Source organism: Natrix helvetica (genome assembly GCF_964273705.1).
Source record: "Natrix helvetica genome assembly, chromosome: 4".
Classification (NCBI taxonomy): Eukaryota; Metazoa; Chordata; class Lepidosauria; order Squamata; family Natricidae; genus Natrix; species Natrix helvetica.
In genome coordinates this window covers 71,002,631-71,029,084 of record NC_138550.1, presented here as the reverse complement: position 1 = coordinate 71,029,084, position 26,454 = coordinate 71,002,631, and the positions used below count along the sequence as shown (strand labels likewise).

General features: G+C 44.0%; 1 protein-coding gene across 1 annotated transcript in view; it reads left to right on the top strand.

The window, feature by feature from the left end:
• The window catches only part of WDR55 (WD repeat domain 55), a 50,657-nt gene that overhangs the window by 6,042 nt on the left and 18,161 nt on the right, over nt 1-26,454 (top strand). Inside the window, exon 3 of the mRNA XM_081950906.1 lies at nt 607-707. Within this exon, the coding sequence (XP_081807032.1) occupies nt 607-707 (101 nt within the window). The remainder of the gene's footprint in view (nt 1-606; nt 708-26,454) is intronic.

The window sequence follows — 26,454 nt, the reverse complement described above, 5'->3', positions numbered from 1 at the left end:
CATGCTTGCCCACCCGCTCCTGCTCCATACCTGTTTTTATTGGGAAACAGCGAATTTCACACACACGTGCAACACGCACATGCACGAGCACTGCTGCCCCTGCTGTGTAATCAGCTATTCGTCGGAGTGATGGGTAACTGTGCATGCATGCAAAGTGAACCAGTTGCTACATTGGTAGGATCCCACCCCTGCCAAGGGCCACTAGTGAACCACGGCCTGTGGGTTAGGGACCCCTGTCTTAAAAGATAACGTTATTTTGTGTAATGGAAGAAAGTGTATGATGTTGATAAAACAGATTCTCTGGTGGTGGAGAGATTGAGGACTGATAGGAAGAGGGAGATTCTGTATCTGCTGGAGAAACAAACACTTAGTGCAGTAGGGTGTGATTGGCAGATTAGGGAAGGTGTGTGTGTGTGTATGTGTATGCATGTATGTTACTGTTTACTGCAGATGTATGCAGTATAAATGAGGTATGTGTATATGAATAGTAGCAAAAGAAGATAGTTGGGTATATCTGTATTGGTTAAAGGTAGGCACTATTGGATGCAGGAATTGTTTGAACAGCTGCCTGATGCTTCTCTTTCCATTTTAAAATCATAATTACAGATACTCATACTCCTGTTTGGAAGGTGAAAACAAAGAACTTTGGTCCTCAGGTCATCATTTAAAATCCTGCCGGAAAATATCCTTTTCGCAAGATGGACAGAGTGAGTGCCCCTTGCTGCTTTTATGGTTTTTATAATGTTCTTTAGAATATAGATGGTGATAAGCCCACAAGGAGTATGGCAAGCTTTAAATTAAATTCAACAAGGTTAGTTCATATGCTGATTTCAACTTTAAGTGATAATGCTTCCATATGATGAACTGCAACAGAAAGTTGTCAAAGGCACATGTATAATATTTCTCAAAGATGGGTTGAACAAATTCAACCTGTCTTTGAAAAGTTGGCATAAATATACTCCATGAAGCAAATGCCACAACTCTTTGCTGAAAGGAGTTTTTCTGAGCAGGAACAAATGAGGCAGTCCAATAAAGGTAAAATGCCTGAACAGCAGACGTGTATATAGATGCATTTTTTGTCCTGTAATTTCTATAGGCAGGCTTGATCCTGAATCATGAAAGATTACTCTCTTTTTTTGTAATAAGTTTTTATTTTATAGCATACAAAAATTTCAATTTTTTCATTGTGTTGTCTGGGTACAAATCATTTTAGGAAATAATAATCACAGTGTTTACAACCATATTCATTACATTAATATCAATTACATTAATATTAATGACAGTAATAATCATACTATTTGTTTAACCAAGTTAACTATCTTCTTTATATCACTAATCCTTTCATATATTTCCCTATTTCTAGCTCCTATTTTTGTCAGCTAGCCATTGATAAAATAAGTCCCAAGTCAAAAAATATTCAGTTTCTTTCTTTTCCTTAATTGTAAGTGTTAGCTTATCCATTTCTGCACATTCTAATATTTTTCTAATCATATCTTCGTCTGTTGTGATCTCTTCACTTTTCCATTGTTGTACAAATACTATTCTCGCTGTAGTCAATACATGTAAAATCAGATACACATTCCCCTTGTTATACTTGTCTGGTAAAATGCCCAACAAAACGTCTCTGGTTTCAAATCTATATGTTGTTTTATCATTTTTTCAAGCCATGTATGTATTTTTGTCCAATATGTTTTCACTTTTTAACATGTCCACCACATATGATAGTATGAACCAGATATCTGGTGACATTTCCAATATTTTGCAGATTTATCCTTAAATATCTTTGCTAACCTTGAGGGCGGAAAATGCCATCTATAAAACATTTTATAAAGATTTTCTTTGTGTGCAGTAGACATTTTTAATTTATAATTTTTATTCCATAATTTCTGCCATTTAATTGAATAGCCAAAACGTTTAGCCCATACTATCATTGTCTCTTTTACTTGTTCATCTTCCATTTTAATTTTTAATAAATAGATATATATTTTCATTATTAATTTTTCATCTGTCCCTGTTAATATCTGATCTAGTTCTGTTAATTATTTATTTAAACCATATACTTTAACATACTTCTCGTATTTAGATCGTATCTGCACGTATGACCACCATGTTATCTCAACCCCTTGATCATTCAATTCCTGTTTAGTTTTAAGTTCCCCCTTTTCATTTAAAATATCTTTATATCTGGTAACATTCTCTATATCAATAACATTTGGATAAATCAGAGCATCCATTATGGAAAGTCAGATTGGTATTTTCAAATAATGTTGTTCTTTAATTTCCTCCCATATAATAATGTGTTTCTAACATAATGTCTTTGGAAATAGCTATGTATTTTGTTTTCTCTAACTATAAAAAAGCATGCCAACGTAGTTCAAGATCATGTCCGTCCAAGGTCAATAGACTTTGTTCCTCAAGCCAATCCATTCTTTCAACCAAGTAAGTATCAAAGCCTGGTAATACAATTCCCAATCTGGTAGCCAAAATCACATCTATTTTTAGAATTTTGCAACATTTGCAAGCTTTTCCTTGCTTTTTTCCCCTTGCTAAATATATTTTAATATTGTTTTATTTAAATCTTCAAAATATTTTTCCCAGTTTTATTGGTATTGTTTGAAATAAATATAGCAATCTTGGCAGGATATTCATTTTTATAGTGACTACTCTTCACATCAATAATAGTAGTAGATTTTTCCACTTCTCCAAATCCATTTTAATTTGTTGCACCAATTTATAATAGTTATCCTCTTTAATTGTTACACACCTTGCCATTAGTTGAATTCCTAAATATTTTGTAATTCTCTTGACTATCTGTATACCTATTTCCCTCATTAATTGTTTTTTCTGTTTGTCTGTAACATTTTTAATTATTATTTTGGTTTTTTCTTTATTTTCAGTCCTGCAACTTCACCATATTCTTCCATTTTTCTAATTAGTTTAAGTCCATTTTCTTGTGGGTCTTCCAAGATAAAGATCAAATTGGCTGCAAATGCCTGTAATTTATATTCCTTTTTATTTCCATACCTTTAATTTCTATATCTTGTCTAATATTTCTATTTAGCACTTCTAATGTCAATATAAATAGTAAAGGAGATTGTGGACATCCTTGTTTTGTGCCTTTTTAATAACTAAAATTCTCTGTCATCTCCATTTACCATCACCTTTTCCATTTGTTTATGGTATATTGCAGCGATGGCGAACCTTTTTTGGCTCCCGTGCCACAAGTGGGGGGAGCGCAGGGGGGTCATGTGCGGGCGTGCCGCACCCATAATGCAACGCGGCCCCCCCCAGTGCGCATGCACGCACAACGCGTGACCCCCCCATTTTTACATGCTTTTTTCACCCTCCCCAGGCTCCAGAGGCTTTATAGGAGCCTGGGGAGGGCGAAAAGAGCCTCCCCCACCCCCGCGGAGGCCCTCCGGAGGCTTCAGGGACCGTCCGGAGGCTTCCCTGACGCCTTCGGAGCGCTTAAAACCACCCTCCGAGCAAACCGGATGTTTGCTCGGAGGGTGGTTTTAAGCACTCCGAAGGCATCAGGGAAGCCTCCGGACGCTCCCTGACGCCTTCGGAGCGCTTAAAACCACCCTCCGAGCAAAGCGTTCCGAAGGCTTCAGGGAGCGTCCGGAGGCTTTCCTGACGCCTTCGGAGTGCTTAAAACCACCCTCCGAGCAAACATCCGGGTTGCTCGGAGGGTCGTTTTAAGCGCTCTGAAGGCATCAGGGAAGCCTCCGGACGGTCCCTGAAGCCTTCGGAACGCTTAAAACGACCCTCCGAGCAACCCGGAAGTCACTTCCAGTTTGCTCGGAGGGTTGTTTTAAGCGTTCCAAAGGCTTCAGGGAAGCCTCCGGACGGTCCCTGAAGCCTCCGGGGGGGGTGGCGGGGGAGGCTCTGTTCGCCCTCCCCAGGCTCCTATAAAACCTCTGGATCCTGGGGAAGGCGAAAAATAGCTTTTAAAAAGGTGAACTCAGCTGGCCAGCGCACACATGTGGCACGCGTGCCATAGGTTCGCCATCACTGGTATATTGCCTTTAATCATGTTAATGAATCTCTCACCAAAGTCCATAGATTTTAGTTGTAACAACATAAATTGCCAATTTACATTATCAAATGCTTTCTGCACATCTAAGATCAACACCATTTGTTTTCCAAGATGTACTTCATAATATTCCAATGTATTTAAAATCATTCTCATATTGTTTTTAATCTGTCTCTTAGGCAAGAAGTCATTTTGGTCTAAATGTATAAATTCATTTAGAAACCTTTTTAGTCTCTCTGCCATCATTGAATATATTTTATAGTCAGCATTCAGTAAAGATATGGGCCTGTAGTTTTTATGTACATTAAATCCGAGTCTTCATTTGGAATCAAAGTAATATTTGTTTCCATCCACGAATTTGGTACCTTCGCATCAATCAATATTTCATTATAGACTTCCATTGATGGGCCTAGAGTATCTTGTAAACATTTGTAAAATTCTGCTGGCAGTCCATTTGGTCCTGGTGTTTTATTGCTCTTTTGTCTCTTAATCGCTTATGACAATTCCATCATAGATATTTGTTCATTTAATATAGCTTTTACTTTTTCTGGTACTTTAGCTTAGTGTTTCCCAACCTTGGCAACTTGAAGATGTCTGGACTTCAACTCCCAGAATTCCCCAGCCAGCGAATGCTGGCTGGGGAATTCTGGGAGTTGAAGTCCAGACATCTTCAAGTTGCCAAGGTTGGGAAACACTGCTTTAGCTAGTTCTGCTTTTTCCAAATATTATTTAATTTTCTCTTTTGAAACGTTTTCTTGCTCATACAACTTTTCATAATAATATTGAATTATTATTTTTTTCATCCTCATTTTGGTAGTATAAAGTTCCTTTCTCATCTACCATCCTATGTATCAATTTCTTCTCTTTCTCTGTTTTCAATTTATATACCAATTATCTTCCTGGTTTATTTGTGTTTTCAAAAAAGTTCTGTTTAGCATTTTTTATTTTTTGTGCCAGTTCTTCTTTATCTAGTACAGTGATGGTGATTCAGCACCGAGTGCCAAAAAGTTAGTGTGGAAATGTTGCATGTGCACGCTCTTGTTGGGGCTGCATTCCAGAAAAGCTGAATTTCCAGATGATTAGCTGGCCAGTGCACATGCACAGGCCAGTTTTTGGCACTGCCACACAAACGAAGGGATCACATTCCAGAAAAGCCAAACTTCTGGGTTCTGGGGCTCATGTGCACCTGACAATCAGCTGGCCGGTACACATGCAGACACTGGGTTTTGGCACTGCTGTGCACATGAAGCACAGCTGATCATCTCGTGCGCATGTGTGCCAGAAACCCGAAAGAAAAACATGTAAGGGTGCACATACCGAGCGACATGGCTGCGCGTGCTGAGCGACATGGCTGTGTGCGCCACTTTGGGCACATGTGCCATAGATTCGCCATCACGGATCTTGTAGATTTATTTTATATTATATTAATTCCATTTGATTTTTTAGAATCTTCTTGTTTGGTTCTTTCTATCGTTCTAACTCCAGTCTTTTGTGTTCTTTTGCTAATGTCTTTTGGTTTTGTTTCTTTTTCTTGTTTTTTCCCCCTGTGTATGTTATAGCTAGTCCACAAATGTATGCTTTAGCAGTGTTCCATACATTTTGTAATGAAGTCTCTTTTTTTCTCTTCTCTTTGAAAAAGAAGTCCATTTCTTTCTCCTTTCTCGCTGCTTGGAGAATCCAAGCATGGTTTAACTTCTGTCTGGTTGCCTAGAGACTGAGAAGAAACTTTTGGCCATGCCTCATCCACTTGGCTCTCTCTCCAGTTCTTTCTTCTCAGTTGAGTCTAGCAGACGTGACCCATTTTTTTCTTCAGTTTTAGGCAATTAGACAGTAGTTATTCCATCTGAATTCTCTCATCCATCAAGCGGGGAGTCGGGAAGAGCAGTTTTAACCGCCATGGGGTTCTCTGAGCCTCCTGGGTCAGGTGTGAGTACTGGTCCGCTCTAACACTTCGGACCAGCTGCCATTTGCCTCTTTGCCTCCGGCGATTCCTCCAACGCATTGCCCGTTGCTGGGGTGCGCTAGCAAGGCAGGTAGAGGCTTTTTTGCGTGGGCAGCCGATATCGACATTGGACGCGGCGGGAAGCCTAGAAAACGGCACACTTCTCCTTTTCGGCCACTACAACCATAAGAAAGGCTTTATGACGCCAGGAGTCCTGTCCGAGAACTCGGTCACGCTCTGGGCATTTCGCATCGGATTTAGCTTCAGAAAGTCTATGCGGGCGGTCTATGCAGGGGCTGTTCCTCCCCTGTAGGTTATGAGTAGCACATTCCCCTGACCCGGAGCGTTTGGCTGCTTTGTGCTTGGCCTCGTGTCATTAGGCCTCATCATTTTGTTTGGTTCAACCACATGGAACTCGCCAGGCCCAGCCAGGTTTTCAAAATGGTAGATCATCAGTAGGGAGGCCTCAGAAGCTGGCTCCTCCAGCAATCGCAATTGTCCCAGGGGAGCTAAGACCAGAAATACCTCTAAGACTGCTAGATCTCAGAGCTCTTCCTCAAGGGATCCCTCAGCCCCCAATAGGGATGCCCAACTCCGCTTGAAGGCATTGAAGAAGCAATTCGCCAAGGCCCAATGAACCAACATGGCAGCGATAGAGGAAAGGGAGGCCCCTATTCCTCCACAGCCAACGCCCCCTCCTCTCCCCAGTCGAGACAGGAAGAGGGACAGGATTGGTCTTTGGAGGGTCCCCCTGATTTTCAATCTCTTCAGGCTACCTGCTTTGAGGAGGATTTCGGCCCCTTCGACTGCTTAGCATCAGCAGGGGCAGCTTCGGCAGGCAGAGCCAGATCACCCACTTTAGTGGTCTCTGGTCTGAGGAAAGTCAGGGCTCTGGCCTTTCCCCCCGATTACGCATGTATATTTCAGAGGCCATCTCTCAGAGTGTAGAGGCTGCTCTCTCTAGCAAAGGCCATTTACGTCCTCCCATCCTGGAGCAGGTCCTCCCGCCACATCTGCAGCCACAGATTTCTCTCAGAGAGCAAAACCTCCCTCCTACATCCATCCATAGCGAGGATTTGTTAGTGGGGGAGGGTCACCTAGGTGACCAGGAGTTGTCAGAAGATGAGGTTCTCGCCCCAGACAAGCCTGCCTTCATGGGCCTATTCAAACCAGCCTTGTTTAACAAGGCCAAGGCAGTGGCCCGGACAAGCCTACAGAGACGGCCTCATCTTCTCAGGATCCTAGTGAAAGGCTATTCAAGGAACCAGCGGCGGAGCAGGATATTATTCCTTCTCCTCAGCTGTTCGTTGACGTGGTACAATGCCAATGGTCCCAACCAGGGTCGACCTCAGTCCCTAGTGGCAGTGATAGGAAGCTATACACCATCGGCCTGGACTGCTACAGTGGCCCAAGGTGGACACCCCTGTGGCCTCTCTGGCCTCCTTGGTGGTGCTTCCATCCAAATTATCAGAAGGCCTGAAAGTGGAGGATAAGAAAGCGGAGTCATCATTCTGCAAAACCCATTCAGCGGCAGCCTGGGCTATTAAGGTGGTGACGGCCGCATCCTTCTTTAATAGGTCTTCGCTCATCTGGCTTTGCCAATTGCAGGCCAGGGTGCCCCCCCCCGAGGACATCAGGCTGCCTTAAGACATTAATAAGATGGCGGCTGCCACTGAATATTCGGCTGATGCCACCCTTAACGCAGCCAAATTTGTGTCTAGGATCTTGGCCTCTAATGTAACATCATGCCGCCTTGTGTGGCTCTGCCATTGGCAGTCGGATATGAGGTCCAAGTGGTGCCTTGCCTCGGCTCCCTTCAAGGGAGGCTACCTCTTTGGGGATTCTCTGGATCCTATTTTGGTAGAGGACAGGGACAAGAGGAAAGTTCTGCCTTTCTCTTACAGATGAGTGAATCATAGATTTTTGCAGACAGTCCCTTCGAGCGGTGGACTCTGCTTTCTGTGCTCAATTTCAACCACATAACCCCCCCCCCCCCACAGCAGGTGACCGCCCTCAGGAGAGGCAGTCTTGGGGGCAGGCAACAGCCATACTCCCGATGGCTATTTCAAGGGTATGGCAACAGACCCTATCACAGGAGCAAGTGACTCCCTTCACAGCCTTCCCATAGTGGATGGTTACAACTCTTCGCCAACCAATGGGAGGCGACAGCCATGGACGCGTGGGTCTGTCAGACAGTGAGATTGGGTCTTACCCTGGAGTTTGTGTCCAACCCCCTGAGACGTTTCATTCAGTGCTCAACTCCCAACTGCCCTTCCAAAAAAGGACTTATGGAGGCTGAGATTCAACATCTCCTAAACATCAGGGCAATCAAACCAGTTCCTCCAGAGCAGGAAAGCTTAGGGTTTTGCTCCATTCTATTCCTGGTCCCAAAGAGTTCGCGGGTGTGTGGAGAGCTATCCTGGATTTGAAAAGACTCAATGTTCACATAGCATACAAACGCTTCAAGATGTAATCCCTTCAATCCATCTTGGGTTGCATATGAGAGGGAGATCAGCTGACATCCATTGATGTCAAGGAAGTGTACCTCCATGTGCCCATCCATCTATCACACAGGAGGTTCCTGAGGTTCTGCTACATAGGATGCCACTTCCAATACAGGGCCCTTCTCTTCCGCCTTTCTTCAGCTCCCAGAACCTTCACCAAACTTCTAGAAGTGGTTGTGGCAGACCTACCATCTCGACCAGTGCGGATACAGTGCTACCCAGATGATATCCTCATCCAGTTGTCGTGCCACTGGCAAGCACAGCGGGACCTACGCATCATTCTCCAGTCCCTGCAGAAGCACAGCTTTTCTGTGAACTAGGAAAAGAGCACTCTACTTCCGTCAACCAACCTGTTCCATCTAGGAGCCACCATCGACACAATTGCATTTGAGGTCTTCCTCTCCCAAATTCCACTCCAGCATTCAGTCAATGGTGAACCAAATCCAGACACTGAGGTCAGTGCCGTTAGTTCTGCTTTCCCAACTACTAGGGACAATTATTTCATGCATTTTGATCGTCCCTTGGGCGCGGTTGCATGCCAGAACATTGCAAAGGTTCCTGCTCCCACAACAGTGATCCGGCAGGAGCAGTTCCAACTCCCCAGTTTGGGTTCCACTGAGGGTCCTACACTCCCTCCTTTGGTGGACTTCGCTGGCCCTGGAGAGGGGATGTCTCTTCAAGGAGCCCCAGCATATGGCCATCACATCAGATGCCAGCCTCTTTGCCTGGGGCGCTCACAACCAATTGCACATGACTCAGGGCAGGTGGTCCCAGGAGGAGCTGGAGAACAATATCAGTTGGCTGGAGCTCAGGGCTGCCCATCTGGCCCTCTGACAATTCCAGCCCAGGATTGCAGGACACCATGTACTTTTACTGACAGACAATGTCAGTGGCTGCAAAAGCACATGTGACCCATCAAGGAGGCACCCGTTCCAGAGCTGTCATGTATGAAGTGTAGAAGCTGTAGCTTTGGGCGGAACGCAACCTCCTTTCAATACGGGAAGACCACCTATCCAGCATAGACAATATCCAAGTGGACTGGCTGAGCAGATTGACCATAGATCACTCCGAATGGCGACTTCATCCGGACCTGTTCCAGAGTCTGTTGAAGAGATTCAGACGGCTGACAGTGGAGCTCTTTGCCAGCCCACAGAACTTTCATCTTCCAAGATTCTTCTCCAGGTTCCCAATACCAGGGGCAGAGGGTGTCAACACTCTCCTCACTCCTTGGCCACAGGGACTCCTGTATGCCTTTCCTCCGCTTCCCCTCATCCCGAGGGTCACTCGGAAGGAGCTTGTGGAAAGGGCCGAGATCCTCCTTGTTCTCGTCCCACTGGCCCAGATGCCCCTGGTATGCGGACTTTGTCAGTTTCTCAGCATCACGCCCCTGGAGAATTCCCCATGACAGGGTCTCTCTCAGCCAGGGGTCACTGGTCCACCCGGATCCTCAGTGGCTCCAATTAACATTTTGGCACTTGAGAGGGACAGCTTGAGATGAGGTGAGTTCTCTAGGAGGGTCATCCGGACTATTCAGGCATCCAGATACCAATCAACCAATCAGATTTACAATGCGATCTGAGTTGCCTTCTGCAGGTGGTGCACCAGAAGTCACGTGGGGCCTTTATCAGTGTCAATACCACAACCCCTGGACTTCTTTCAGGATGGCCTAGCTAGTCTGGCACCCAACACTCTTAGACAACAGGCTTCTGCATCCCATCTTGCATCATCCAAGGTTATGCAGTTTCCTGAAGGGTGCAGCAAACTTGAGACCTCCCGTGGTTCATCGTTATCCCACTTGGGACCTTTCCATTGTCCTACATTCCTCAAATCGCTCTGTTTGAACCTCTGAATTTCAGAGGATTTCAGAGCTGGGAGCCCTGTCAGTTTGAGATGATCTGTGCATCTTTAGACCCAGTATGGTCACTCTACGTCTCAACCAGTTGTTTGTCCTGAAGGTGAACTCATGGTTTCACAGGGCTCAAGAGATTGTATTGCTGGACTTTTGCCTGAATCCTACCCACCATCTAGAAAAGCGTTGGCATGCCTTAGATATTCAGAGGGCTCTACATCATTATATCAAGAGGACAGCATCTTTCCAAAAGATGGAATCACTTTTTATTTCATTCCAGCATGCATCCATGGGTCAACAGGTGACTCCTTCAACTATCAGGCGCTGGCTGAGGGCTTGCATTGCGAAGGCAATATGAGTATCAGACTTGTTCAGTTCTGAGACTTATTACAGCTCATTCAACTTGCAGTGCAACTACATCAGCGGCTTGGGTCACTAAAGCCTCGATTGAAGAAATTTGCAGGGCGGCTACCTGGGCCTCGCTGTCGCCATTCATCAGGAACTACAAGCTGGACGTTTTTGCCTTGGCAGAAGCTTCCTTTGGTCACCAAGTGCTTCAGAGGGTTCATTCATCGCAATGGTCCCTGGACCAATCATCTTCCTGCTCTTGAGACTCTAAGCTTGGGTATATCCCATGCTTGGATTCTCCAAACAGCGCACAGGAGAAAGATTGTTGGTCTTACCTGAACAGTTGTTCTCTGTGTGCTGCGAGAGAATTCAACCCATCCTATGTGACATTGGTCTAGTGTTGGGGTGAGATAGACATTTTCATGGTCAGCGCCTTTGTCAAAGAACTGGAGAGAGAGCCGAGTGGATGAGGCATGGCCAAAAGTTTCTTCTCAGTCTCTAGGCAACCGAACAGAAGTTAACCCACGCTTGGATTCTCCCACAGTGCACAGAGAACAACCGTTCAGGTAGGAACAACAGTCTTTTCCCATACTTTGTATAAATTCCTTATCTTTTAGTATTGATTGATTCAATGTCCATCTCCATTTTCTCTTTTGTCCTTTCCACTTAACTGCAATTGGATTATGATCTGCCCAAGTGCTTGCTTCTATTTCTATTTCTTGCACATTTGATTTTAACTCCGGTGACATCCATATCGTATCTATTCTTGACCAGGACATAAGTCTATTCCAGTGATGGCGAACCTATGGCATGCATGCCACAGGTGGCACGCGGAGCCATTTGTCAGGGCACATGAGGCGCTGCCTTGTCAGCTGGCCAGCGCGCATGCGCGCGCTGGCCAGTTGAGTTCACCCTTCTTTAAAGCCATTTTTCGCCCTCCCCAGGCTCCAGAGCCTTTATGTCAGGCCTGTAGTTATGTTCTTTTTAGGATCTTTGGCCTGCCACACTTTCTTATAATTTTCTATGCTGTTTCAATAGTGTAGTAGTTGGGAGGGGGGAATAGAAAGGAGTAGGATTGTAGAATGGATTGTTGACATTCTTTTGTAGAAGCCAAGGTCATCTTTTGTCTTCGCATCTCGACACCTGGCCGGAAGAAGATGGGTGTACATGCCAGCGTGGAAGATGATGATTGGAACATGTGATGGATTTGTGGGTGTGGGAGAGATCATGAACTTTCAACTGGGTGAACTTACAGGATGTAATTCAGAGTTGAAATTTTCCATAGCCGTGCTAACATGCCTGCGGAATAAATTGGACCTTAAAGGATGTTTTGCCTTGGACAATGATTTATTTCTGCATGGTATTTAGAACCCTAACATTATTTCAACTCTCTACTTTAAAATAATTCACTAGCTCCCTCCCCCTATCAAGGGGGAAGGGCTGGTGATGGAAGATCTGGTGATGGGGTCTCGGCATTCCCAATGCTGACCGGGACAGCGTAAATATCAGCGAAGAGTAAATGAGAAGCTTTTGGTGATAAGAAGCTGAGTGCGGAACTTCAAAGGCAATGGAATGCTGCTTCCAGTTTAATTGCATCAGGAGGAATGCAGGAGGAGACACGACAAGACGAAGGAAGGTCGCAGAAATATTTCTTCAGCAAATTGTGAGTGCATGCTATCCCTCCTTCCCCCCAGCTTGGAAACAAGGCTTGGAAAAAAAAACCCTAGAACAGAGGTTTGGGCTCCTTCCAGACGGCAATAAATGAAATGGCTAAGCACCCTGCAATTAGCTGGGAGAAAGATTCCCTTTCAAAATGGGAATTTCAAAGGAGACAGGAAGAAGTAATTTTTCCAGCATCTGTCACTTGCAAGCCACCACAAATGGGGCTGCAACCAGTAAATGAAGCAAATTGGGCAGTAAATTGGGCTTTCCTCCCAGGACTTGGATGGAAGAGATGCTACTTACCAACTCCTTTGCCATCAGCATGGGGAAATGCTCCAAGCCAGCAGAGGGCACCTACTTGGCCCATAACTCCTCCAAGCCAGCAGGAGGGTTCTTGGCACGTAAAACCCCTTAGCCAGCCATCATTGGTTGAGCTGCAACCTGTGAAGCAGGCAACCCCGGGATGGGTCTTAACCCCAGGTCATGGATGGGAGGGATGCCAGTGGGCACCTGCCCTCCCTCAGCAGATGGCACCATGGCAGAAAGCTGGGCAGTGGCCAACTGAGGGATTGACCTCCCCACCGGTTCCAGTCTCCCCTGCAAGGCCCAAAAAGGTTCTTACCAGACCTTCCTACAGAGAAGAAATCTCCATGGAAGAAGGGATTGCCAAACAGAGGCCTGCATTGTGGATGGCGGGAAAATGTGCGCCTGCAAGGCCCCAAGTGGTTCTTACCCCACCTTCCTACAGAGTAGCAATCACCAACATGGAAGAAGGGATTACCAAAGCCAGGCCTGCAAGATGGGAAGCGGAACAAGGTGCATCTGCAATGCCCCAAAAGGTTCTTACTCCACCTTCCTACAGAGAAGCAATCTCCACCATGGAAGAAGGGTTTACCAAGGGGGCAGCTGCAAGTTGGAGAGCAAGGCAGTGTGATGAAACGGTTCCTGAGTTTAGAGATGTAACTAGGTTCCATTCCTCGTGGGGCCCAATTAAATGCCACCATTGTTGTCAACTTGGCCACAGGGCATCAGAGTGCTTGGCTCCAGCCCCAATGCCACAAACGTGCGCAACAGCCACCACGGCGGTAAAGAGAGGGTCCCAGATGCCACCACAGAAGAGTCATCTGGGCCAACAACCTCTGGAAGAGGATCCCCAACTTAAGGTGAGGAAGTGTCCTACCAAGGGGGAGGCCTCGGAAGAGGAAAAGGGCAGACATTCTCCGGAGGAGGATCCCCAACTTAAGGTGACAAAGAGTCCAACTAAGGGGGAGGCCTCGGAGGGGGAAAAGCCTAAACGACCTCTGGAAGAGGATCCCCAACTTATGGTGACGAAGAGTCCTACCAAGGGGGAGGCCTCGGAGGAGGGAATTGCCGAAGAACAAATGTGTGTACCAGTCGCCATGGTGGTAAAGAGAGGGGCCCAGATGCCAGCACAGAAAAGTCATCTGGGCAAACGACCTCTGGAAGAGGATCCCCAGCTTAAGGTGACAAAGAGTCCTACCAAGGGGGAGGCCTCAGAGGAGGGAATTGCCGAAGAACAAACGTGTGTACCAATTGCCACGGTGGTTAAGAGAGGGCCCCAGATGCCCGCACAGAAAAGTCATCTGGGCCAACAGCCTCTGGAAGAGGATCTCCAACTTAAGGTGACGAAGTGTCCTACCAAGGGGGAGGCCTCGGAAGAGGAAAAGGGCAAACAATCTCCGGAGGAGGATCCCCAACTGAAGGTGACAAAGAGTCCAACTAAGGGGGAGGCCTCGGAGGGGGAAATGCCCAACCGACCTCTGGAAGAGGACCCCCAACTTCAGGTGACGAAGAGTCCTACCAAAGGGGAGGCCTCGGAGGAGGAACAAGGCCAGCCGTGGATGATTGGATCCAAGAGCCCAGAACCTACAGCACCTGCAGCAGAGAGCCCGAAACGGCCATGGGAAGAGGTCGCAATGGACTTCATCATGGAACTCCCAGACAGCAGTGGGCATAAAGTAATTTGGACTGTTATTGATTTGTTTTCTAAGCAGGCACACTTCATTGCTTGCTCAGGATTGCCATCCGCAAACGAATTAGCGAAAATGTTTGTGAAACACATTTATCGCCTGCATGGAGTACCCAAGAGGATCATTTCAGACCGTAGAGTCCAGTTCACAGCCAAGTTCTGGAGAGAGGTCCTGAGATCTATTGGGTCCACACAAGAACTGAGCTCAGAGGTTCATCCCAGCATGAACGGCGCAGCAGAGGGAGCCAATGCGGTGGTGGAACAATACATCAGGTGTTTTGTGGACTATCAGCACGACAACTGGTCGGACTTGCTACCCTTCGCCGAAGTGGCGTACAACGATGCAGTCCACAGCAGCAGAGGATTAGCGGGTTTCCAGATTACCAGTGGCATGGAAGTTGTTGCCATGCCTGAGTTGCCTAGAGAACCTCCTTCTTTCATGTCTTTGAGTGAATGGATGGACATGCTAAAGAAAGGATGGGAGAATACGAAGAAGGCTCTAGCAGTTGCAGCAGAAGCCTACCAGAAGCAAGATGATCAATGTCGCTCACTCCTAAACCCTTACCGTGTGGGGGACAATGTTTTTGTATCTACCAAATACATAAGATTAGAAATGCTTAGCAAGGAATTGGGTCCAAAATTTCTAGGTCCATTCCCAATAGTGAAGATAGTTAACTCAGTTACAGTTCAACTCAGTCTACCCAGAAGTCTAGGGGAAATTGACCCAGAATTTCATTGTAGCTTGTTGAAACCAGTAATTGGGTCTAACAGAAGAGCATCCACCCAAGCTCAATCTCCTCCTGTGGTGATAGGAGGGGAAACACAATCTGAGGTGGAAAAAATTGTAGATTTCAGGCTGAATAGGGGTTGCTTACAGTACTTAGTGCATTGGAAGGGTTACCCTTGGTCTGAAGCTAATTGGGTGTACAGTGGGAACCTAAAAGTGGAGAAGTTAGGAAAGCAAGTCAATGGGAAATTTCCCGAGAAGTCAAGGGGTTCCCCTGGGTGGAGAAAAGGTGGTTAATTTTGTTATGTTAACTTTTATGTTATTCTCTTTGCAGGAAACGTTTTTCTTTTGAGGAGAGGCCGCCTGTCAGGCCTGTAGTTATGTTCTTTTTAGGATCTTTGGCCTGCCACACTTTCTTATAATTTTCTATGCTGTTTCAATAGTGTAGTAGTTGGGAGGGGGGAATAGAAAGGAGTAGGATTGTAGAATGGATTGTTGACATTCTTTTGTAGAAGCCAAGGTCATCTTTTGTCTTCGCATCTCGACACCTGGCCGGAAGAAGATGGGTGTACATGCCAGCGTGGAAGATGATGATTGGAACATGTGATGGATTTGTGGGTGTGGGGAGAGATCATGAACTTTCAACTGGGTGAACTTACAGGATGTAATTCAGAGTTGAAATTTTCCATAGCCGTGCTAACATGCCTGCGGAATAAATTGGACCTTAAAGGATGTTTTGCCTTGGACAATGATTTATTTCTGCATGGTATTTAGAACCCTAACACTTTATAGGAGCCTGGGGAGGACGAAAGGAGCCTCCCCCGCCCCCCCGAAGGCCCTCCGGAGGCTTCATGAGCTTCCCTGAAGCCTCTGGAGCGCAAAAAAACGGCCCTACGGGCAAACTGGAAGTTCGGGAATGGACTTCTGGTTTGCTCGGAGGGTCGTTTTGAGTACTCCGGAGGCTTCAGGGAAGTGTTCCGAAGGTCCCTCAAGCCTTCGGAGCGCTCAAAATGACCCTCCGAGCAAACCGGAAGTCACTTCCGGTTTGCTCGGAGGTTCGTTTTGACTGCTCCGGAGGCTTCAGGGAAGTGCCCTGAAAATCCCTCAAGCCTTCGGAGTGCTCAAAACAACCCTCCAAGCAAACCAAAAGTCACTTCCGGTTTGCTCGGAGGGTCGTTTTGACTGCTACGAAGGCTTCAGGGAAGAGTCCTGAAGATGCCTCAAGCCTCCGGAGGGCTTCCGGGGGGGGGCGGGGGAGGCTGTTTTTGCCCTCCCCAGGCTCCTATAAAGCCTCTGGAGCCTGGGGAGGGCAAAAAAAGTATGCAAAAAATGGGGGGTCACATCTGTAGTACGCGCATGCGCACTGGGGGTGGTCGCACATTGCGGCACGCCCGCACACGACCCCCCTGCACTCCCCCCACTTATGGCACGCTAGCCAAAAAAGGTTCGCCATTGCTGGTCTATTTGAATAAAATGAGTATTGATTTATTTTAGGATTTATTTCTCTCCATACATCTTGAATAACTGCTTCTTCCGCCATTAAAAAAAACTTTTTGGAACTGTTTTTCTAGCTTTTTTACTTATTTTACTGCTTTTGTAGTCTAATCCTGCGTCTACAATTGCGTTAAAATCTCCTACCATGCAGATATTTTCATATTCCTATTCAGTAATTTTCTTATGCAATTTTTCATTTAAAAATTCTTGTTTATAATTTGGTGCATATATTGCTACTGAAAGTTTATTGTTCATTGTTACCTCCACTATCAATATTCTCCCCTCTTTATCTAAAAAAAAATGTCTTGCTTTTATTGTTTCTTTAATATATAAAACCACACCTCTTTTCTTTTGTTGTGCTAATGAGGAATATAATTTCCGAATTTTAGGATATTCCAATAATTTATTGTGTTGTTTTTTGATGCAGACCTCTTGAAGACAAATAAAGTCTAATTTTAACTTTCCTAGTTTATTAAAAGTCTTTTTCCTTTTCATAGGAAAATTCAGTCCGCTTATATTAATTGACACTAGTTTTATTTCATCTTCCATAGTTTTACTTATAGGTAGGTCTTGTTGTTCTGGTTGCTCTTATTTATCTCTGTTCTTTTATCTTTGCACCTTCTCATTCTCCTCTCCTGTTTTATCTCCTTTTTGTTATATATTTCTTCCTCCTTGTTTCTTCTTATCTACTCTCTTTCTTTTTTCCTCATTTGATCCAAATTGCTCATCATAAAATTGCTCTGCTTTATCTATAGTATCTAATCTATGCCTTTGATCCATCAAGGTCACCAGAATTCCCTTAGGTATCAGCTATTTGTAGTTTACTTAATGCTTAATTAATTATCTTGTCAGAAATTGATATTATTTTCGTGTGTTTCTTACTCTTTTTTTGTAATTTTTTAAAATTAAATTATACATTTATATTGTGTGTGAACAGAGTTGGTTCTGGGTATCATTCATATTAATACAATTCACAATAACAATATTAGTAATCTCTATCACATTTCACAAATTTAAGTAACGTTTATTATATATTGTTCAAACATATATATTCAAAAAATGCCTAACTCCTCAACTTTATCTCTACCTTCATCTATATCTTTCATATTCTATCTAAATATTTCTCTATTATACTGTATATGAACAAATGTAGCTAAGTTTCATTTATATTGATCCAGTTTACGCTAACATTGTTAATAATCCCTATCACATTTATCAAGTTTATGTAATCCTTATATTATTTATAAATTTCATCTTCGGTACTTCAATTCTTATCCATTTTTCTATTTTAATCCAATTCACAATAGTATGAACAAGTTTAACTAAGATATCATTTATGTTGATCCAACTCACATAACATTATTGATTATCTCTATCACATTAGTCAAATTATATAGTCTTGTTACATTGTTAAAATATACATTGAAAGAAAATACCTAACATCTGTAAACATCTAATCTATTATTTTTTTCATTCTATAAGAAGTTTATGTTTTGATATTTCCCCTACTTTTTATTTCTGCCTCTCTAGCTTATAATAGACTAATTTAATATTTAAAGGGCAATTTTTTTACCCATCATCTCTTCTCTTTTTTAGTCCTTCAATTCTTATCCACTTTTTAATTCTGCTCCCACATTCGTCCTTTTTATCTTTATTTTCATGTATCTTTTTTGTTCACTCTAAACATTTCTCAGTAGAATCTTGTACTGCCAATTCTCCCAGTTATCTGCCCTTGTCCTAATCTCCTTAACAAAAGTATGTTCCTGCCTCTCCAATTGTTGATTTATCTGTTTTGTTTTCTTCAGTATTTTTGGCTCCAGGCCTTGGTTTATTTGTTGATATAGCAAATCCATCAGTTATTTCCGCTCCTTTTGCTTGTTCTTTATTTGATTTTCCTCTTCAACAAACTGTTGCTTTATTTGCTGATTTTTCTGATCCGTACCTTGTGGCATTAAGAGTGGCCAAACGTCAACATTGTGCCGCTCTTATTGCGTCCGCAGATAACCGCCCTGCTGCCCTGTTCCGGGTGACCCGCTCCCTCCTGTTTCAGAGGCCGCGGGAAGCCCCTCTACAGGGCAGAGCAGAGGAATTTGGGAAATATCTGCAGGACAAAGTCGCTCAAATCCGGATGGGATGGGTCCCTTTCAGTGGTCCAGTGGAGACGCCCGAGGCGAGTCTTGAGAGACCATTCTGGGAGGAGTTTGATTCGGTTGCCATCGAGGATTTGGACAGGTTACGTGGACGTCTGCGACCTACCACATGTTTATTGGACCCATGTCCCTCCTGGCTTGTACTGGCATCCTGGGAGGTTACACGCGACTGGCGCCTGGGACTAGTGAACGCTTCGTTGGGCGAGGGGTCTCTGCCGGCCACCTTGAAAGAGGCGGTTGTGAGACCCCTACTCAAGAAGCCTTCCCTGGACCCAACGGAGCTAGCTAATTATCGTCCGGTCTCCAACCTTCCCTTTTTAGCGAAGGTTGTAGAGAGTGTGGTGGCCCAACAGTTTCCACGTCACCTGGAGGAAGATGATTATTTAGACCCGCGCCAGTCCGGCTTCCGGCCCGGGTACAGCACGGAGACGGCCTTGGTCGCGTTGGTTGATGATCTCTGGAGGGCCAGAGATAGGGGTTGTTCCTCTATCCTGGTCCTATTAGATCTCTCGGCGGCTTTCGATACCATCAACCATGGTATCCTGTTGCGCCGACTGGGGTGGTTGGGAGTCAGGGGCACCGTTTTACGGTGGTTCGGCTCCTACCTCTCCGGCCGGATGCAACGTGTGTTGGCAGGGGAGCAGAGATCGACCCTGAGACCCCTCACTTGTGGGGTGCCGCAGGGGTCGGTTCTCTTCCCACTCCTGTTCAACACATACATGAAACCGCTGGGCGAGATCATCCGTGGCTTTGGGGTGGGATTTCATCTGTATGCTGATGATACGCAGCTATACATCTCCACCCCGAACCACCCCAACGAGGCCGTCGAAATGATGTCCCGGTGCTTGGAAGCCGTACGGATCTGGATGGATGACAACCGACTCAAACTCAACCCCTCCAAGACGGAGTGGCTGTGGCTTCCGGCCCCCCGGTTCAACCAGTTGCTTCCATCTCTGGCCATCGGGGGTGAGCAACTGGCCCCCATGGAATGGGCGCGCAATTTGGGCGTCCTCCTAGATGCCCGGCTGTCCATGGATGACCATGTAACAGCCGTGGCAAGGGGGGCGTTCCACCAGGTTCGCCTGGTGTGCCAATTGCGCCCCTTATTGGACCGGGATGCCTTGCGCACAGTCACCCATGCGCTGGTGACGTCTCGCCTGGACTACTGCAATGCTCTCTACATGGGGCTTCCCTTGAGATGCACTCGGAGACTACAGTTGGTCCAGAATGCGGCCGCGCGGGTGATTATGGGGAGGACTAGGTACTCCCATGTAACACCTCTCCTGCGCGAGCTGCACTGGCTTCCTGTGGTCTATCGAGTGCATTTCAAGGTTCTGACTATGATCTTTAAAGCGCACCATGGCACAGGACCTAGTTACTTGCGGGATCGCATCCTGCCCCATACATCCCTACGACCAATCCGCTCACACAGAGAGGGACTTCTCCGGGTGCCGTCCGCTAAACAGTGTCGGGGGGCGACACCCAGGAGCAGGGCCTTCTCTGTGATGGGCCCAGCCCTGTGGAATAACCTCCCCCTTGATATCAGGATTACTTCCGATCTCCGCTCCTTCCGTGTAAAGCTGAAGACCCACCTCTTTCAACTGTCTGGCCTGGCTCAACCGTAGTTTATCCTTTTCCTCCTGACAGTCCTTTTTTAAATTGTATTATTATTTCGGGGTATTTTAATGACTAATTTAATTTTTATTATTATTAATGTAATGTATTTTTAATTATTACCTCCTCCATGCATGTATGTATATGTATGTATATGTGTGTATTTTTATGTTTATATGTATGTATGTATGTATATTTTATTGTACGCCGCCCCGAGTCCCTTGCGGAGAGGGTGCGGCTAACAAATTAAATTTCTATTTCTATTTTCTCCATGGAGGTGGAGATAGCATCCAGACTGGGTTGACCTCATCCGCTCACTGATAGAACTGAATCTGATGAAGCTGTTAAGCATGCCCTTGTCGCTAGGCAAACCCAGATTTTGACTCAGACCCTCAGTGAAGACGGATGTGTCATCATGTTGCTCCTACAACTATTCTAAATATACCACTGAATGCTTGAACTGGAGTAAATTCATTTGTGAGTAATCCCCTAATTGAAGTCATCGCAACCTGAGTCTGACAATCAGGGCCTTAGCCCTTGGCTCCTGAAGTCCCTAGCGGGTGGCGACAGACGAGACACCAGGCCTTTGAGCAAGGCTGGGGACTCACTTGAGCCAGGTAGAGCTCCGCACTTAGACACTGACCCTTTCATCAAGCGGGCCCCGAATCGGCGCAGGATTGCGGCTAGCAGGCGATGGGCAACTGCTGTCAGAATAAAGAGCGCTCTGCCACTCCTATCACAGTCGAGTGGCAAACCGTGGCGGCAGAAGAGTGTGCGAACAGCATTATCAACTCCTGCCTGCAGTAATTATCAGCCGCGGAGGGCCGAAACACCGAGGCTATAGAGAATGCCACGTAGCAATTCAGCACCGCAAGGAGAGCCCGATTACCAGCTGTGGAGCCTCGAAAGCACCAAGGCCATAAAAAACATGTAGCGATTCAGCGCTGCAAGGAGAGCCCGATCTTCACCCACTTTGGAGCGGCAAAGTATCTACAAGCCAAGCCAAAAAAAAAGGTGCAAAATGCCATTTTGACAACGGACGGCTTGGCTCTCAAAATGGTGGCGGCAGCTAGTTCTGCAGCAGCCACAGGCAGTCGGTGGCCTTGAAGAGGTCTTGCCTTCCAGTTGCAGAGCAGAGACATAGGGGACTATGGCTAGGATTTGAGCCTTCCAATGGGGAGAGCTCAGAGCAGGATCACGGTGGTTGCTTTCCTCACCCCCGACACCACAGGAAGCTCACCCAGAAGTCGTGTCTCTTTTTTTAAAAAAATATATTTTTATTGTTTTTACATTTAAAACAATGCAATGCCGCGGAGTCGGGGTGATCATATATTCACATTATCTACAGCTAGTTTCAACCATTAACAGTTATTCTACTTAATACATTGTCTGTCCTTCTGTTCGATCACCATATATACATTTGTTCCAGTCTTTTTTTTTTAATTGAAAAAGTTTTATACAAACATATTTTCCCCTTTTAACCCCCCCACCATACAGTGTAAATCCCATACAGATACTATATCCCCTCCCCCCCAGCCCCCCCTAGAAAAAGGAAATTCAAATATTATGCCAATTATTTTACCCCCTCCCCTCCCCCTGTCTAAAAGTAGATTACTCATACACATATTGTTCCCCCTCTCTTCCCAACAATCACAATATAAATTTCTCTTAGAATAATAATAGCCCATCAATCCCTTCTTCTAAACTAATTTAACATATATAAATCATAATATAAATTTGTCTTAAAATAATATTTCATTAATCCCATCTTCTAGTATATTTATACATATATATTACCCCACCCTCCACCCTAACCCACCCCCACCTCCCACTCAACCCCCCCCTGACTTCCACTATACACCACTCTAATGATTCCAAGCATCCCATGTATTATTTACTCTAATCAACTATCAGTCTAAACAATTTTACCTAAAGGCTACATAATACCTCCTAGTCTGGTACTTATTCTGTATATAATCAATCCATTTTGCCCATTCCTGTGTATAATTCTCCTGCTTCTGATCTTTTAAAAAAGCTGAAATTTTTGCCATTTCAGCGAACCCCGCCACTTTCTGAGTCCATTGACCAATTGTCGGTAAAAAATCTTTCTTCCAATGTTGCGCAATCAGCAGCCTAGCTGCTGTGACCATATACAGAACCAATTTTGTTTCCCCTTTAGTAAGATCCTTAGCTATACCCAGTAAAACATTTGCGGAGTAAATTGTATTCTTTTTTTCAGTACATTTTGCATGACCCACCATATTTTTATCCAAAAAGCCTTAACCTTATTGCAGGTCCACCATACATGAAAAAAGGTAGCATCTAGGCACCCGCATCTCCAACATTTTGGTTGAATATTTGGGTACATGCATGATAATTTTTTAGGATCTAAATACCACCTGTAAAACATTTTATAAAAGTTCTCCCTTAAATTCTGTGACTGCGTAAATTTAACATTCTGAACCCATATTCTTTCCCATGTTTCCAACATAACCACTTCACCAAAATGAGCCCATTTAATCATACAACCAATTCACTTTCTGAATCTCTTTCTAACAGTACATTATATATTCTTTTAACTTGTTTTGGGCCAGTCTCTTTTATCTGCTTAATCAGATCCACTTCTTTGTCCATAAAACCGACCCTTCGATCTTCTTCCCATCTCTTCTGTAGCTGTATATAATGTAACCAATTTAAAACAATTCCTTCTTCCAACAGTTGTTCCAAAGTTTTTAACTTCCATTCATCCCCATCAGCGATAAGCACATCTTTGTATAAACAACCCCCGAGTGACTTAATCATAATCCCCATGGTGTCTGCAAGATCCAACCAAAGCGGTATTTTATAATCCCAATTGGGCCGGTGCTTCTTCCATACTCTCATCAGGGCACTTCGGATGACGTGATTGTTGAACACTTTGTCCACCCTATCTTCATAAAAAAGATATGCATGCCATCCCAGAACAAGATCATGGCCTTCTATATTCAGCAAATCCATTTTTGTTTTCCCAAACCAATCTGCTACATGCGTTAGTACCGCAGCTTCATAGTACAATCGAAGGTCTAAGTCTAAGGCCGCCTCTTTCCGAGTATCTTGCATAATCTTCATCTTTACTCTCGGTTTTTTCTCCTTCCAAACAAATTTATTTAATGTTGCTTGCCAATTTAACAAAGTTTTATCTGTTTTAAGCACCGGTATCATCTGGAATAAAAAGATAAATCTAGGTAGAATGTTCATTTTAATTTCTGAGATCCTTCCAAGCAAACACAATTGTAGCTTTTTCCATACTTCAAGGTCTTTCTGGATCTTTTGCCACAACACTTCATAATTATTTGAGAAAAGTTTTGTGTTTGATTCTGCAATTTGTATTCCTAAATACTTGACCTTGGAGACTATTTCAAAGCCTGCTAAACTTTCAAGTCTCTATCTTTGAGACTCTGTCATGTTTTTAACCATCATTTTCGTTTTGTTTTGATTTAGTCTAAACCCAGACACCATGCCAAATTCTACTATAATATTTTTCATCTGGATTATTGATTTCAAAGGGTGTGAAAGGGTAACAACCAGATAGTCGGCAAATGCTCTAGTTCTATATTCCTTTTGCCTAATAGTTATGCCATCTAAGGATTCTGAGTCCCGAATTGCATTCAACAAGACTTCCAAGGTTAAAATAAATAACAATGGAGATAATGGGCAACCTTGTCTTGTACCTTTTTGTATCTCGAAAGTTGTTGACAAATTTCCATTAATAATAAGTTGTGCATTTTGTTGCTGATAAATTGCTCCAATCGCCTGCCGAAATCGTGGTCCCATATCCATCTTTTCCAGAGTCTTGGTTAGAAAATTCCAGTTCACTCGATCAAAGGCCTTCTCTGCATCCAAGAAGACCAGCACTGCCGAGATCTGCTTATTCTTATCAAGATAGTCAATTAAATCTATGAGTTGCCTTACATTCTCCTTCATATGTCTGCCTTCAATAAATCCTGCTTGATCATGATGAATAATCTCTTGAATAACCGGCATCAATCTGTTGGCTAGTACCTTAGCAAATATTTTATAATCTGTATTCAGAAGAGATATCGGCCTGTAATCTTCTGGTTTCTTAGGGCCCTCTTTATCTTTGGGTATTAATGAAATAAAAGCCGCTTTCCATGAGGAGGGTGTTTTACCTCCTTGCTGTATGTTACAAAAAAGTTGTGTAAGATATTCAATCATTTCCAGTTGTAAAGTTTTATAGTACATTGCAGTCAAACCATCAGTCCCTGGAGCCTTTGCTAGTTTAAGTTGGTTTATAGCTAAAGTGATCTCATCAGCAGTTATCAGACGTTCCAAATTTGCCTTTTGAAGCACAGATATTTTAGTAACACTTTTTTCTTCCAAAAAATCATCTACTGACTTGTTCTGTATATTATCGTGTACATATAACTTAGCATAATAGTCCACAAATGATTTTTTAATCAAATCTTGTTGATATACCGTCTTCCCTCCATACTCAATTCTATCAATAATTCTATCATTCGTGTTCCTTCTCAAGGTATAAGCCAACCACCTACCAGGTTTATTAGCGTTAGCAAAAGTGTTATGTTTAGCAAATTGCAAGTTAGTTGCCGTTTGTTCGGCTATAAGCATTTGAAATTGGTCTTTCAACAATTTTAGCACCATCTGGAGCGCCTCGTCTTTCGGGCTTGTTATAAGCAGCTGTTCCTTGCTTTTTATTTCATCTTCCAGTTCCATTCTCCTTTTCTGTCTAATTTGTTTATGTTTGAAATTCATATGTATCAGGACCCCACGCATGTAAGCTTTACTTGCATCCCAAACTGTTTCAATGGGAGTACCCTTATTCATATTAAAACTGAAAAATTCCTTCATGTGTTTTTTAAGTTCATCAACATTTTTTTCGTATCTAAATAAATTTTCATTTACTCTCCAAGACCTTCTTGGCCTCTTCCCTAATTCAATTTGTAACCACACCGGGCTATGGTCCGTAAGTGTCCTGGAGAATATCTTGGTTTTCTTAGCTTTAGGGAGTAGATCCGGTGTTAACAAAAAGAAATCAATTCTTGAAAAGGATTTATGTCTATCTGAGTAAAAAGAAAAGTCCATCTCATTTAGATGTTGCATCCTCCAAACATCTTTTAATTTCAAGTCATCTTGTAAATCAAAAAAGGCCTTTGGCAATTTGGTAATGAATTTGGTTGTTGTTCTCTTATCTATTCTTGGTGAAATCACTCCATTCCAGTCTCCCATAATTAAAATACTCTTAAAATTCCAATCTAAAATTTTTAAATGAAGCATCTTGTAAAAACTTTCTTGTAATTGGTTAGGTGCATAAATTCCTAAAACCAAAATAGCACCAAAGTCTGTATCAAGTTCAATTGCTATATATCTACCACTGTCGTCTGCCTCTATAACCTTAGTTGGAAATCTTTTATTTATATATATCACCACTCCATTTTTCTTTACCAAGTTAGAGGCAGCATACAATGTTCCCAGTTTTGAATTCACTAAATACTTCTGGTCTTGTAGCCTAATATGGGTCTCTTGAAGACAAACAACATCATTATTAAATTGCTTCAAATAATAAAATATTTTTTTCCTTTTTTGTGGAGAGTTCAATCCATTCACGTTCCAAGATAATAGCTTAAGCATCTTTGGGTCTAATCTGGAGCGTTGAGAGCATTTGCTGAAGATCTCTCTCCACAAGACTAATCTTCGGCCCGGCTCTTCCCATGGCTCCAGTTTGCTTCTTAACTTCTTTCTTAGCACATTGTATTTGGGGGTCCACCTGCTTGTGAGTTTCTAGCATTTGTCTAGTCGTGGATCTGGTAACGCGTTGTTCCACAGGTTTAAGTATCGGCATTTCAATGAGGGTCTTAGACGGTCCTTCTTCCAAAAAAGAGCTCAACAGAGATCCGGAGGGGTCCACTCGAAATCCACCTTCAGCTGCACCTCCTTCTCTGTTGGCAACTGCTTTCTTTGTTCTTCTATCTCTTTCTCAAACATCCTCAGCTCTAAGACGTCCAAATCTGCTGATGTTGGTGTTGATGTACGTGGGGGGTTGCATTTTTCTTTAGTATTCGATGATAAAAGTCCCTGGCTTTGTCTATTGTATTCAAACGGTACCTCACCCCTTCCGTA